We start from the raw sequence: 13,554 nt of genomic DNA on the forward strand, positions 1-13,554 counted from the left end.
TGGTTTATAGTCTTTTCCTAGCCCTGGTGGTTACACATGAGTTGACCTTGTCTCTTTTGTGGCTGGGGGAGGTGCTCCTGAATTTCCCTGAAGCAGCTATTTCAGTGCATACTTACACCAAGATTTATTTTGCCCTTCCACCCACCAAGGTGATAAGCAGCAATCATCCATCTTCCTGGTGGCTTTAAGCACCGACCACTCTTGAGAAGAAAAATGTGACGCGCTAGGCTTGAGTGGATGGCGTGTGGTTTCCATGATGAATGCCCTTCCTTTGGTTTCTGTTTGTTCCTGCTGTCTCTATAGAATCAGTTATTCACAAGTGTCATGTTGTAACTAAGTGCACGGTAGTCATCTACTCAGAGTGTGGCTTCTTCCAAAGCAGTGTCTCCTGTTGCTGCACTGTATGTAGGAGTACCAACCTTTCACCTTTCCTCCTCTTAATAGCTATCCAGACAGTGCTGAAAGTGAATGCTTTGGGGCATCAGGAAGTTGACAAAACCAAAGTATGAGAATGGGTGAACATCATTATTCATTCCAGAACTGGCCAAAGTTCTAGAGGACCAGCATATTTCCTGCTCAGGTTTCCTTCTGGTGAGTTGGGAGATTTTTGCAGTTGGTGGCAATTCTGCCAAATAAAAGAAGAAACTTAGTGCTACCAAACATTCCCATAGGACTTTCTGTGTTTTCATTTAGAACTGACAGGAAAACTTCCGCTGAAATATTTTTAGATGAAATATGGCATTTTGATGTCCCCTGAAGAGCGTGCGTAGGTGTACAGAAACTACTGAAGGTTTGCAACTTTCCACAGTTTCTCCCTTGTTTTCCTACATGTTTAAAGTTGAGATTAAAGGGGAAAGTTCTAGGTAGCTGTTACTTTCCTTAGGCCAAATAGGAGCTGGCAGAGGGTGAAAGGCTTTGCAAGCGAAAGCTCTCCCTGGCCTCCTCCAGAGGGATGAGGGAATGGTGCCATGGTTTATCTGCTGCCCTTCCTGCCTGCCCAGGTCCTTCATGAAGCATGCCATGAAATGGTGGCATGTTGGCACAGGGTGCCCAGAGAAGCTGTGGCTGCCCCATCCCTGGCAGTGTTCAAGGCCAGGTTGGACACAGGGGTTGGAGCTGGAGGAGCTTTAAGGTCCCTTCAACAGAAACCAGGCTGGATTCTGTGCAACTCCCCACTGTGTGTTGCCTCCTGCTCCCACCCAGCACAGCCCAGCTCTGGGAAGTTTGTGGTGACTCGAGCCTGCAGTGCAGGAGCTGCGACCCCTCCATGTCTGGCAATTTAAATGCATGTTGTCACCTTGTGCTGTCTGATCTCATTCTTCCTGCTCCAGAGAGAAATCAGAAGTGAGAGGAGGTCTGTGGCCCCAACCAGCAGGCACTGAACCAGAAATGAGTACATTAAAAAAGAAAAGGGAGAACATCAGTGGTCCAGCTGACACGTGCAAGATTCCGATTCATCTGGCAGACACATGCTGAATGCCAAGGAGGAACTGTCAATTGAGAGTGATGTTTCAGCTTCCTCCATTTCAAGGATGGGGTCATGGGCTGCCCTGTCAGGTGGGAGACAGGAAAGGGGAGTCAGGAGAGGGATGTGTTGCCAAAGTCAAGGTAACAGCTCAGCTGATGGCAGCTCTCGCATCAGTGGCTGGTACCGGTCTGTGTCACAGTGCTGAGCCAAGGTCTTCCTACAATCCCTTCCTACAATCCCCTCTCACACAGTCCTGCCAAGCAAAGCAAAAGTGTCAGCTTTGAAGGATGAAGTGTAGACTGTGAATATAAAAGTGCCTCTGGCACTCCGCAGTTTGTTTTCCCCCTATTCTTCCTCCTTTCTCCCATCTTCTCACTGGTGTTTGAGGAGCATGTGTGGGTAACGAATTGGTGACTGGGTGAGATTTTAGGCATGAGCAGTGCTTGACTCCAGGTTTGCAACAGCTAGCAGCTAACTGAAGATTTGAAGGATGCAGCAGAGTTAAGACCCCAAATGAGAGGGGTGAACTGCTGGTGTTCATGGAGGACAAAAGCCCAATCCCACATTTAACTATACAGATTAAACTACTGTGGGAGTTGCTCCACAATATATAACAAGGGGTTACAGAGGCTGGTTCAGAGCTCCGTAAATGGTAGATAAACATCAGGAACTTTTCAGAGGTGGTATAGGTTAGCTTGGGGAAACTCCCAATGTAGGTGGTTTAGGGTGGTGGCTGAACTGTTGTTTTAGCATCATTTCAAACTGGGCAGTAGGATGGACTTGGGTAAGGTTTTTGCTATGAACCTTCTTTCATCCAACGATGAACCTTCCTCTCTGGTTTCCCTGTATGGTCCTGTTTTAATGATCTGACATCGAGATACTTGTTTTCCATGTGACTTTTAGGGAATAGCAAGATCATTGTTACCCCTTACCCAGAGCACTGGGGCTATTTCAACTTGACCCCAATGTGCCCATCCTCACTTGTAGCTGCCGTTTGAGTTGTGTTTGTCAGTCATCTTAAGTATGGGAGAACTTGAAGAAAGGCTAACAGGGGAGAGTAGACCTCTTCCAACACCAAAGAAGTGCTGGTGTCACTGCGGCTTGATACCGTGTTTCTAGAGAAGTTGGATGACAACACATAGCATGCTGTGGTTTCCGCTCACTAGTGCTGTCGTCGACTTCACAAGCTTCATGGATACAACCTGAAAGACAAAAGAGGGGCTGTGTGTTTTCCCTGACCACTTGTGATGTCCTTCCTCATTCTCTCTCCATAGTGAATTTGCCAAAGAACGAGAGAGGGTAGAAAATCGTCGGGCTTTCCTGAAACTCCGCAGGCAGCAGCAAATTGAACGGGAGCTAAATGGATACTTGGAGTGGATCTTCAAAGCAGGTAAGGCAAGAGATCTCCCATCCTTGTTCCATGTGTCATGTGGCAAGAAGAGTCTGGTGGTGACAGAGAACTAGTCCTCCGTATTGGAGGTAACAGAAGACTAGAGAGGGCCCAGGTAGCACTTGTTATTTTTGTTGGGCTTGTTTCTGAGCATTCACACTAAAATTATTGCCAAAGATCTCGGTTTTGTTAAGCAAACCCAAAGGAGCTGGGCCGTCTTTCTTTATTGCTGAGATCAAAACAGTTGTCTTAATACAGTGTGATATAAAAAGTGATACAGTGCCCAAAGTGTCCACAGTGGGGAAACTGTTCCCTTGGATGAGTCATTTGTGTTTTATTTACTTTCCACCACAGCTGTTTTATAAACCTCTCTTGCTATGATGGCAAAATACAGTTTTATGAGCTATAGAGATCACTTCCATGGAACTCGCCCCAGAACACATTAACGTTGCTTTATAACTGTTATAACTGAGCATTGCACTTTATTGTAAGCAGTGAGCAACTTCAAGGACCCAAACACACTAATTTAACAAAAAATAGCATGCTTTGCTTTTCCTTTTTATCGGACAGTAAAGATTACCAATAACTTTTCTGTGTCATGGAGTAGCTGGCATGACCACAGTGCAATTCACTCACGTAGCATCAAGAAATCTTCTGGTGTTAATTTGCTTCCTTGCTTGCTTTTCTGAGAAGCTGGAACACCTAAGTAAAGTGAAAATGTCTTTTAAAACAGTGATGGGGGGAGGAGGAAGCTGTGGTTTCTCAAATAAATTTTCAGGTGCCTTTCTAGGCACATCAGCTTCATCCTTGCTCTTTATAAATGGGGAAACTGAGGTCCAACGTTACATAGTGGCTCGCTTGACATCAGCTGATGGTAGAACTGGTCCTAACCTGTGAGCTGGTGCCACACTGAAAGCTACATCACTATTGCTTGTTTTGAAACCCATACTGGTGCCAGAGGCCAGATGTGCTAAAACGTGCTCATGCAAGCAAGTAAATGTACAGTCACAGCAAATCGCTGTGCATGCCTAAGCTGTGTACAAGCCAGGAGACAGAGCATCCTGCTGCAGTTCTGTGGGTAAGCTGTTCTTTGTCTGAATTTACAGCTTCTGTTTCACGTGCACAAGCTGGGTGCCGCTATTTGGAAGAGCATTTACGTGTGGCTCTTGCCGCTTTGCTTCTGCTGTCTCCTCTGAAGGGATCTGCTGGCTGACGTTCCTTGGGGAGCAGGGCTCTGCCCTGCTGCAGGTCCCTCCCTGGAGGGCAGTGGTGTGAGCATGACTTTTGACAACCTGGCCAGAGAGAAAGAAGGCTGAATCATTGAAATGTAAACCAGGAAGAAGTAGCAGCAGTTGGTTTAGTGTCTGGAAACCACCATTTCCCATAGCACTACTCTGAGTGTCAATTGAGTACCAGTTGTATTGATGGACTTTTATTCACTGTGGCTGTTCCAAAGCAACTGTCCTCAGTTAGGTGACCACACTTCATTCTATGGAAGAATCATTCACTTTCCATTTATAGTTCGTCTTTCCATGTGTTTAAAGCTTTTGTGCTACCTCAAATACAAATCACTGGTTTATCCAGTGCTCCGTGGTTCTCCTTTGGCTCTGGTGGCAAAAGCTTTTAAGGCTTTTAATCATTCGTTTAAGGCTTTCACGATTTCTCTAAATCCTGTCCTCCCCATCCATAAAATAAAGATGAGAATTCCTTTGCAGGGGTGCTTCCTTTAGGTGTGGTGACTGCTCTGCCAAGAAGAGCCATGCAGAGGTCATCAGCTGAACTTGTCTGAAAGTTGAGGTAGAGAAGTTATAAAACATACAGCCGGTCTCTGCTCCAGCTTTGCACCCTGTGGGAATGGCTGGTTATTCTATTTCTGTATAGCCAGTGCTGAATAAATACCACATTAGTATGCTGTAAAATGCCCATCTTTTTACTTTGTCTATTAACACAAGATCCAGAAGGTTTTCTAGAATAGGAAAGTGTATGCAAAATAGCTGAATCAGTGAATAATAAAAATACTCTGAAAAAAGCAAGGCTGAAAATGCAACAGGAATATAAAGCAAGCTTCCAGTACAGCTGAATAATATCAATAATTAAAATCAGCTTAGCAGTGTTAGTAAATCTTTGGATACAAAAGGTATTGTGAAAGCTAACCAAAACAGAATTGAGTGTTGAATTCAGGAGCTGAAATCTGTGACTGGCATCGATGAGGATTTCCCATTTCTGCTTCAGAGGCCAGGACATGATCTTGGATTTCCAAACTAGACAGTCAATCTTCCTTGTCCAGTACTGTGTGGGGGACAATGCCGTTATCCATGCAAAATATCTGTTTCCTTGCCCTCACTGAATCATGTAGCACGGAGTTCCACATGTTAGCAGTTGGTTTGACTCAAAACAGAACCAAACCAACCCACCAAACTGTATGTCCTGCCCTCGAGTTTAAAGGTTGCCTTTCTGCAGTGAGAGGATAAGCCCAGGAGTGCACTTCCTATTTCTTTTCATTTCTTTTGTTTCTCTGCTTTCTCTAGTTTACCTTGTTTCATCTTATTTTCCTGCTCTAAAGCATTCAGAACCCAGCTGCTCCACCCCCTCCCTTCCTATGGAAGGATCTCCAGACTTCTAATATTTATAATATCCTCCCTGGGCAGTTTGTTCATTTTTTCTCATTTATTTCTGATGCAAGGTAGGAAAGCTGCATGGCAGTGATTCATAAAGTGGTATTTAATACTTTGATAGCTTTTGCTCTGTAATGGTTTACATAGTCTCAGTAGTTGCTGGAGCTCGAAAAGAGGTTTCCTTGTTCTTGGTAGTTCTCAAGTTTTTATCTCAAGGGCTCTAACTAGTTTAGGACCAAGGAAAGGAGTTGAGTGTCTAAAATCGCTTTTTCATCTGTACACTACCTCTTATTTGTCAATGATTTTAATTTAGCATTGTGTTCATCATTTATTGACCACTCTTGAGTGTCTTTAATGTTTCCCACAGCCTCTGCTACTTGTAATCCGAATGATGTTGCATTATCTCTTGCTGTGCATACTGCATTAAAAAGGTGAATCAGATAAAATTTGAAGGGTTTTTACTATCCACCCTTTCTTATACTGAATTTGTAGGCACTTCACTCCTCCGGAATGAAACAATGGGGTCTTTGTTTCCTACCTCTTAAGTACTGACTTGAGTACGTTCCAGTCCTGGTCTAATGACTTGTCTCGTATTTGTGGTGTAAGAATGAAACCTCTGGCTCTTCAGTAGCTGAATTGTACATTTTAATTTTTTTTTTTTTTTAGTGTTACCTTGAATATTTTTTCCTGTGGTAAAGTAAGAGCATAAAGAGGAAGAAAAATATTGATGAAAAGTGCTTGTGAATTTTTCAAGCAGGTACCTTGGCAGAGCTGACAGATTTTGGTGCCAGCTCACTACTGATAAATCACCAGAAGTGGAGTTGTGGTTGAAATGGAAGCAAACATAGCTCAGGCTGTTTTAAATGTGGATTGTTTAACACTGCAGCATTATCTGCTTGAGGGATTTATACCAACGTGTTTCAAACAGTGGTAACCTTAATTTGCAGATACTTGAGTGAGTTGTACTTAATACAGGAAGCCTGAATTGATAAAATGTTTAACAAATGCTGCTTTAAGAGAGGTTTGGAGAATGAAAGAGAAAATTGTAACACAGATAAATGTGCTGAATTTAGACGTGCATGACCTGAAAGATAAAACTCAACCCACAGTCTGACCAATTTCTTTAGAGTTGGAATTTACTTTCTTCACTTAGGATTATAGAGAGGCCAGGCAGGATGTTTCTAGCTTCTCTTGTTTCTCAGGTGCCTGTTGAAGACTGGATGATACACAGGGTAGTCAGGAGGGTTAAAATATTTTCAAATGAGGTAACAGGTGAGTTCATGTAAAATTCCCACATCATGAGGTCAAGACTAACTAAGCAGGGAGTCTGGAGCATCTCTCTTATAAGGAGAGATTATGGGAGCTGGGCCTGGTTAGTCTGGAGAAGAGCAGCCAGAGAGGGGATCCCATCCATGCAGATCAGTATCTCAGAGGTGGGTGCCAGCAGGATGGTGCCAGACTCTTTCCAGTGGTTCCCAGTGACAGGACGAGGAGCAATGGCCATAAACTAACACACAACAAGCGTCACCTCAACATGAGCAAGAACTTGTTTCCATTGAGGGTATCAGATCCCTGGCACAGGCTACCCAGGGGGTTGTGGAGTCTCCCTCTCTGGAGCCATCCCAAACCCACCCTGGACACGTTCCCATGTGCCCTGCTCTGGGTGGCCCTGCCCTGGCAAGGGGTTGGACCAGATGATCTCCAGGGGTCCCTTCCAACCCTGATGATTCTGGGGTTCTGTGAAGGAAAATTGTAACTCAGTAGAGGTTTAGGGTTTCTTTTTGAGGGTGTCAAGAAGAAGTGTCATGCCACCTTAAATGACTTAGAAATCTGTAAGCATCTTAGAAGACAGAAAATCTTACTGCTTTGAATACTAGTGTGAATTGCAGGCCAGAAGCAACGATCAAACCCCATAATCTCTTGCATCTCATAGAATTTAGGTCAAAAATGTGTATGGCAATTGCCATGTCCAGCTCATAAACACCGACTTTATATTGTCTAGAAGTGGACTGTAGGGATAAGGTAGAAACAGACCTTTAATCTTAATCTTGAAGAATAAAGTCAACTGTCTATTTCTTAGTAAATTCTTTGAAGGGACCAACTCTTCCCACCATTGGAAGACAGCTGATATATGGGTAAAAGACAATGCTTGGCACTATGTTGTTCCTCAAGGCACAGGCCAACAGTCCTCTTCCCTAAACACCTCTTCTTCAGTTCAACCAATATCAAATAGAGTCTTACCAGTGATGAGCAAACCCTGTCCTGTTCCACCCGCTGTGTGCTGGGACAGCCTCTGCTCTTCATTTCATGTTTTCATTGGGCTCTGTGCAAAGTCTGTACCAAGTCACTTTGAAACTGTGCCTTTCAGAGGAATTAAAAAGGGCTGAAGCCAAGCAATGTAATCCATGCAAATGACTTTGCCACTGCTGCTTTCTCCATTAAACTCCTCAAAACTTGTAGCAACTATTAGGCTGTCATGCTGCGTTTCCAACCGAGAGCTAGAAGACCTCTGCACAGAGCAAAGCGAGGTTAAGCCCACAAATATCCTTTTGAAGATGTTTCTCTTATCTAACAAGGACATGCATCATTTTGAAAACACTTTGCTCAGACTGGAAGTCTTTCACTTCAGAGCTAATCAAGTTGCTTTTGCATTTTAATTCTTTGCAAGTCCATCTCTTTCACACAGCACTGATTCTGTAACTTGAATGCCATTCCTTGACACAACAAAGCTTTATGAACCTCAGGTTTCAGCTTTCTGTAGAAGAAACAGAGCAACAAGCCCCCTGATACAGCTGGGAGAAGACACCAACAATCAGTGACAAAGGGCAGGAATATGAGTAAGAAGGCAAGGGGGAGTAATTGCCTGACAGACAAATTTGAGTTCCATGTGAAAGTGATGGCTTCCTCTACTCTTCTTTTATTCACTTCTTCTATTTAACAAGTCTGAAGCTTCAGCAGTTAAATTCAGTTGTTCTTTCTTTTTTCCTAACTTCTGTTGCCTGTTGAATGTGAGTTATTTCTCATAATCCGCTCTTCTTTAGAGCCCATAAAGTTCTATGTCCCCATGCCAAAGAGAAAGGGAGGGGGCACTGTGTCTCTCTGCTGCTTTTCCTTTATTGTTCACTTTGCCACTTCCTCAGTAGAAGGTTTGCCTTTATTTCCAGTCCTGGAACATGCTGTATGCTGTCAGTACTTAATGACCAGCAATTAATCTTGCTGCTGGGACATGTCTCACTCTGATATCCCAGTGAAGCCCCTGTGCCTTTGTTTGGAGGCTGGAAAGATGCTGATCTGATACTGTCTTTGTTGAATATTATTTCTAACATAGAAGCACTGTTGTTTGGAGGTTTTCCAGGCGTCCTAATTATCTTCTTCCATTCTCTGTTGCAGTGATGACTAAAGGCAACACAACTTCTGATCCTCTGCTTAGGATGCTGTGTGGCTTTAGAAACAAGAGCTAGCAATGATGACTAACCTGCTGAGCTGGCTTTATACCAGGCTTTAAAAACCATGTAAAGCCCCACTAAGGTAAAACCACTTTGGTTTCCCAGAGGAGACAAGACAGACAGAAGTAACTGCAAAGAGAGAGAACTGGGGAGAAATGGTGTGGAAGAATGTTGGGCTTGAGGGAATTGCATAGAGGAAACTTGGGGTTTGTTTATTTTAAGGGAAAAGTAAAGCTGAGTCCTGTTTATGGATGGAGATATATTTGAGCATCAACTCAGGGCCTGAATTCTGGGGCAAAGGCTCAGCTGGTTTACACAGCTGTCTCAAATGAGTGTGTGCTTTGTAGGTGATAATACATTGGTATCAGATTGTCACACCTTACACATTCTGAGGTGCCACTGGCATTTATAAATCTGGTTTCTGAAATCTCAGTATGGCTAAACCCCTTACCATCTGACTGGGGACACAGGTGACACTGGAACATCAGATGGCATGAGCACACCATTGCAAATCATGATGATTATGTATCCACACAGTTCACAGCCCCCAGGGTGATTTGGGGACTCAGGATTGTTCCTCTTCTGCTGCCCAAAGGACAATGGAGAGTCATGACAAATTGTTACAGGAGCATGCAACACAAGATGCTGCTTGGAAATAGTGAAAAACTAGATTTTGTTTTTCCTACCTACAGATCTTTGACCATAACCAGTGCAATGATTGTCCTCCTGCACTGATACGAATCAAGTGCAGGACTGAGCTTCCAGCTAAGGGAATAGGCTCTTTCTTTCCTGCAGTCTTTTAGTGTTTGACAAGATGTGACTGCAACCAGCAACCCTCAGAGCATTGACCAGTAAGAGTGTTGGCTCTCGAGAGGTTCTTCCCTCTGCAGACACAGCCCTGTTGTGTTGCACTCACCCAGGAGTTGTCCCTGAAGAGCAGCTGCTTGCCTTCTGACCTTTGCCAGGTCATTATTTTCATTGCTCACCTGCATGGTGTGTCTGCTCCCTGCAGTCTCTTGTATTAATCTATTTAATTACCAAACGCTGTCTAAAAGTCAGCATTTCTTTCTCAGAGTGGCAGAAGAGCTCCTTTGGGATGGGTTCACTTTCCCATGCTTGCTGTTTGTTGCAAGACCTGAACATACATTCCACTCCAAATGGTTTTGACTTTTCACTGTGATTTGCCATTATGTAGAAAAGGAAAGAAACTACATCTGCATTGTGCAGAGGAGCACAAAATGAAGAACCCCAAAGTCCTGAGGACTGAACTGATCCCTGAATCCAAATGAGTGCAAAATATCTATGTGACACTACTGACTCTACCAGTACTAGGAGTTAGACTCGTTCTTTATGCAGAATCCTGTGCAGTGAGGTGGGTATATCACTTTCAGATCTGACACAAAGCTTTTAAAATCACACTTCATGAGCAGTGTAGGGTTTTAAAAAAATCTATAGGAAAATGTCCACTATAAGTGCACCTCAGACTCGTGCTTCTTCCAGCACAGGTTTGCTTTGTGTTTCACATCTACAGTCCTTTTGTCCAGCTGCCTTTTGGGAAGGGGTCTCCATATCAGACCCCCCTCCCTTCTATGTGTTTTAGGGCAGTCATGTTCATTGTTAATTGCTGTTTAACTACTTATATACTTTTAACCTCCCAACACCAGTACAGCTTTTCCCTAAGGCAAGACTTTGGAAGAACCTTTTGGTTTCTGAGGTGTTGGTATCAGAGAGAAGTCTTTGGAACTGTCTATAAAAGAGTCCATTTCTCTCTCCTGACCTGTCTTAATGAGCCTCAGGAAAAACCCACATTATACTGGCTTGTGGGTTTTGGAAGGATTTCATACTTCTTAAAATGCAGACTTTTAGCTCACCTGACATTTCCCTCCCTCTCAGCTCTCCTTTCCTCCATCTCTCTGGTGCACTAGTTTGTACTTTCTTATTTTCATAAAATCATAGAATGGTTTGGGTTGGAAAGGGCCTTAAGATCATCCAGTTCCAACCGCCTGCCACAGGCAGGGACACCTCCCTCTAGACCGTGTCGCCCAAGGCCCTGTCTAGCCTGGCCTTCAACACTGCCAGGGATGGATCATTTGCCACTTCTCTGGGCACCCTGTGCCAGTGCCTCAGCACCCTCACAGGGAAGAGCTTCTGCCTTATCTCCAACCTGAACTTCCCCTGTTTCAGTTTGAACCCATCACCCCTTGTCCTATCACTGCAGTCCCTGATGAAGAGTCCCTCTCCAGCATCCTTGTAGCCCCCTTCAGACACTGGAAGCTGCTATGAGGTCTCTACGCAGCTTCTCTTCTCCAGGCTGAACAGCCCCAACTTTTTCAGCTTTTCTCCATACAGGAGGTGCTCCAGCCCCTGATCATCCTTGTGGCCTCCTCTGGACGTTCTCCAGCAGCTCCATGTCCTTCATATATAGAGGACACCAGAACTGCACTTTTGTTCTCCTCTGCTTGATTTTTACATTCTACCTCAGTCCTGGATATTATTTTTCAGCCTTCCCAATTTACTGTCTTATTAATGGATCATTCACTTTCTTTCCCAGATGATTAATAAAGAGATTATATAAGGCTTCTGCATAGTGCTGATCCCTCTAGTATTCTTCTATACAGTTTTCAGCTACACGCTTTGATGTTTGGCCTCTGGTTTGTTTGTATTATTTCTGTTTTGGAAATTAGTTTTCCATCCAGACTGGCTGAAATGGACTTTAAAGCAAAATGTGGTGTGAAAAGTGTCAGATCTTTTAGTAAGATCCCAAATTACATCAAGCATGTGAAAGAATTTGTCATTTATAATAACATAAGGAAGTGTACAGTTTACCAGCTGCTAACTCAATATTTCTTCTGCTTTAGATTGTCCTTTAGAAAATCCTCGCATGATTTTCTAGCAGTGAGCTCAAATCTGTGGTTTCAATATTGGCACAGCGTGGTGCGTACTGCAACGGAGTCGGGTGATGACATTTGCATTGTGAAACCTCAGGAAATTTATCTTTCACACAGATAAAAATGAGTCAGTTTGGGGAAGTTGCCTTTTCAGGGTTTTCTGGATTCTTTTCCTCTAGGAAAGCATAAAATTGTATTTTTCAGATGAGTTACATAGGGATGGAAACTAACCATGGTGTTCTAGCACGTGTTGCGCAATCTGAACTGGCAGGCCGTAACTCCCCCATGGAAACTTGGCTGTGGATTTTATCGGGACAAAGATTCAATGTGATGGCTATTTGGTGATATTCTGTCTCCTGGGATGTGGCAGCAGCAATCCCTGCCTGTGTTACCCTGTGCCATGAGGTCTGTTTTTCAGGGGTTGAGTCTTAAGTCTTCTTTATGGAGATGGAAGAGCAGCAGTCATTCACTTCTCTGTCTCCAGCGTGGCTGGTTATGGCATCCTCTGACTTGCAGTCTTGCCTAGGTCTGAAGAAAGGGTTTTGGTCTCCAGAAGTCCCTTGCTGATGATAGCTGGCTAAAGACACTGGAGTGGGTGGTTGATTGTGAAGAGGGCAATAATGGAGGAAGTGCTACAGTCTTCCAGAGGTGAATCTGGCCTCCTCCCCCTGTGCAAGAGGGACATGGGGTCAGACACACGGTACTCTGAGCCGTCCCTTCCACCACAGACTTCTTGTACCTGGGTGGTGCAATGGGGAAGCTTGGTGGCCGCTGGCACAGATGCCTGCTGCATCCAGCTCAGTTGGTTTTAAAGAGGGGATGTGATAAACCTGAAGTTGAACCTTGCTGTTTTCTTCTCCTTTTACAGAGGAGGTAATGCTGGCAGAGGAAGACAGGAATGCAGAAGAGAAATCTCCTCTGGACGGTAGGTTGTTTTGCTGTGTGGTTTTTCCTCCTGTGATACATGAAAGGTTCACCTGTGTACGCTGACATGGCTTTCCATTGTAACCAATAGGGCGTGAGAAACACGCTCTTGCATGCACTTGGCATAGGTTGGGCTAAAGAGTCCCTTTTCCCATGTTAGGTCTTTTTGAGGTTGCAGGTTATGTGACACACCACCCTGGGATGGGGTTCTGCCCTTGGGGTCGGTTGGTCCCTTTTCTGCCTGTGGGACCACACCAGTGTGACCGGTCAGCCTCTGCCAAGCCCAGCTGGCTGTGTCTACGTGCAGTTTGTGGTGGGGGTAGGCTGCAGAGTGGATGCCAGAAGAGAAATGCATTGACCAAGAGAAGGCAGGGCTCTAAACCGAGGTTTCCAACTGGATCTGACAGAGAGACTAAGACCCCTGTTACATGTAAGCAGTAAGACATAACAGGGTGTGGTGATCCTACCTTCTGACGTGTGACCCTAGCGATGCAGGATGGCCGGAGGTACCAAGCTTCGGATGCAGGTGCAGTGAGGCTGCAGGGACTGCTCTCCCTGCGCCTCCAGACCGATGAGCTCTTAGGATGCGACAGCCAGTCAAAGTTCAGTTAAAGATTCTTCCCTCTCCCTTTTCTGACCATCTTTCGTCCTCCCATGTCTCCTCCTTTCCCCTCCCCTCCCTTTCCCTCCTCTTTTTTTTTCTCCTCCCATTCACTGTCAGGGAGGGCCGCCTCGGAAGGGCCGATTCAACAAGGCACCGCACCGGCAGAGACTAGCAGCGGCAGCAGCTACAACAGTGAGTGGATTGCAAATCACCAGGGGC

At 44.7% G+C, this 13,554-nt stretch overlaps 1 protein-coding gene across 13 annotated transcripts in view; it reads left to right on the top strand.

The window, feature by feature from the left end:
• Nucleotides 1-13,554, top strand: part of CACNA1B (calcium voltage-gated channel subunit alpha1 B) — a 297,888-nt gene that overhangs the window by 144,723 nt on the left and 139,611 nt on the right. For 9 of the 13 annotated variants that reach the window (XM_061479698.1, XM_061479707.1, XM_061479708.1 and 6 more), the window contains 3 exons: nucleotides 2,743-2,858; nucleotides 12,676-12,732; nucleotides 13,453-13,527. In XM_061479698.1, the coding sequence (XP_061335682.1) occupies nucleotides 2,743-2,858; nucleotides 12,676-12,732; nucleotides 13,453-13,527 (248 nt within the window). The remainder of the gene's footprint in view (nucleotides 1-2,742; nucleotides 2,859-12,675; nucleotides 12,733-13,452; nucleotides 13,528-13,554) is intronic. The other 4 variants (XM_061479702.1, XM_061479704.1, XM_061479705.1 and 1 more) reach the window with 1 other exon arrangement.

This window comes from Pezoporus flaviventris, unplaced genomic scaffold, assembly GCF_033815535.1.
Source record: "Pezoporus flaviventris isolate CSIRO_AGI_PZ_B2104156 unplaced genomic scaffold, CSIRO_AGI_Pfla_v1 ptg000154l, whole genome shotgun sequence".
Lineage (NCBI taxonomy): Eukaryota > Metazoa > Chordata > Aves > Psittaciformes > Psittacidae > Pezoporus > Pezoporus flaviventris.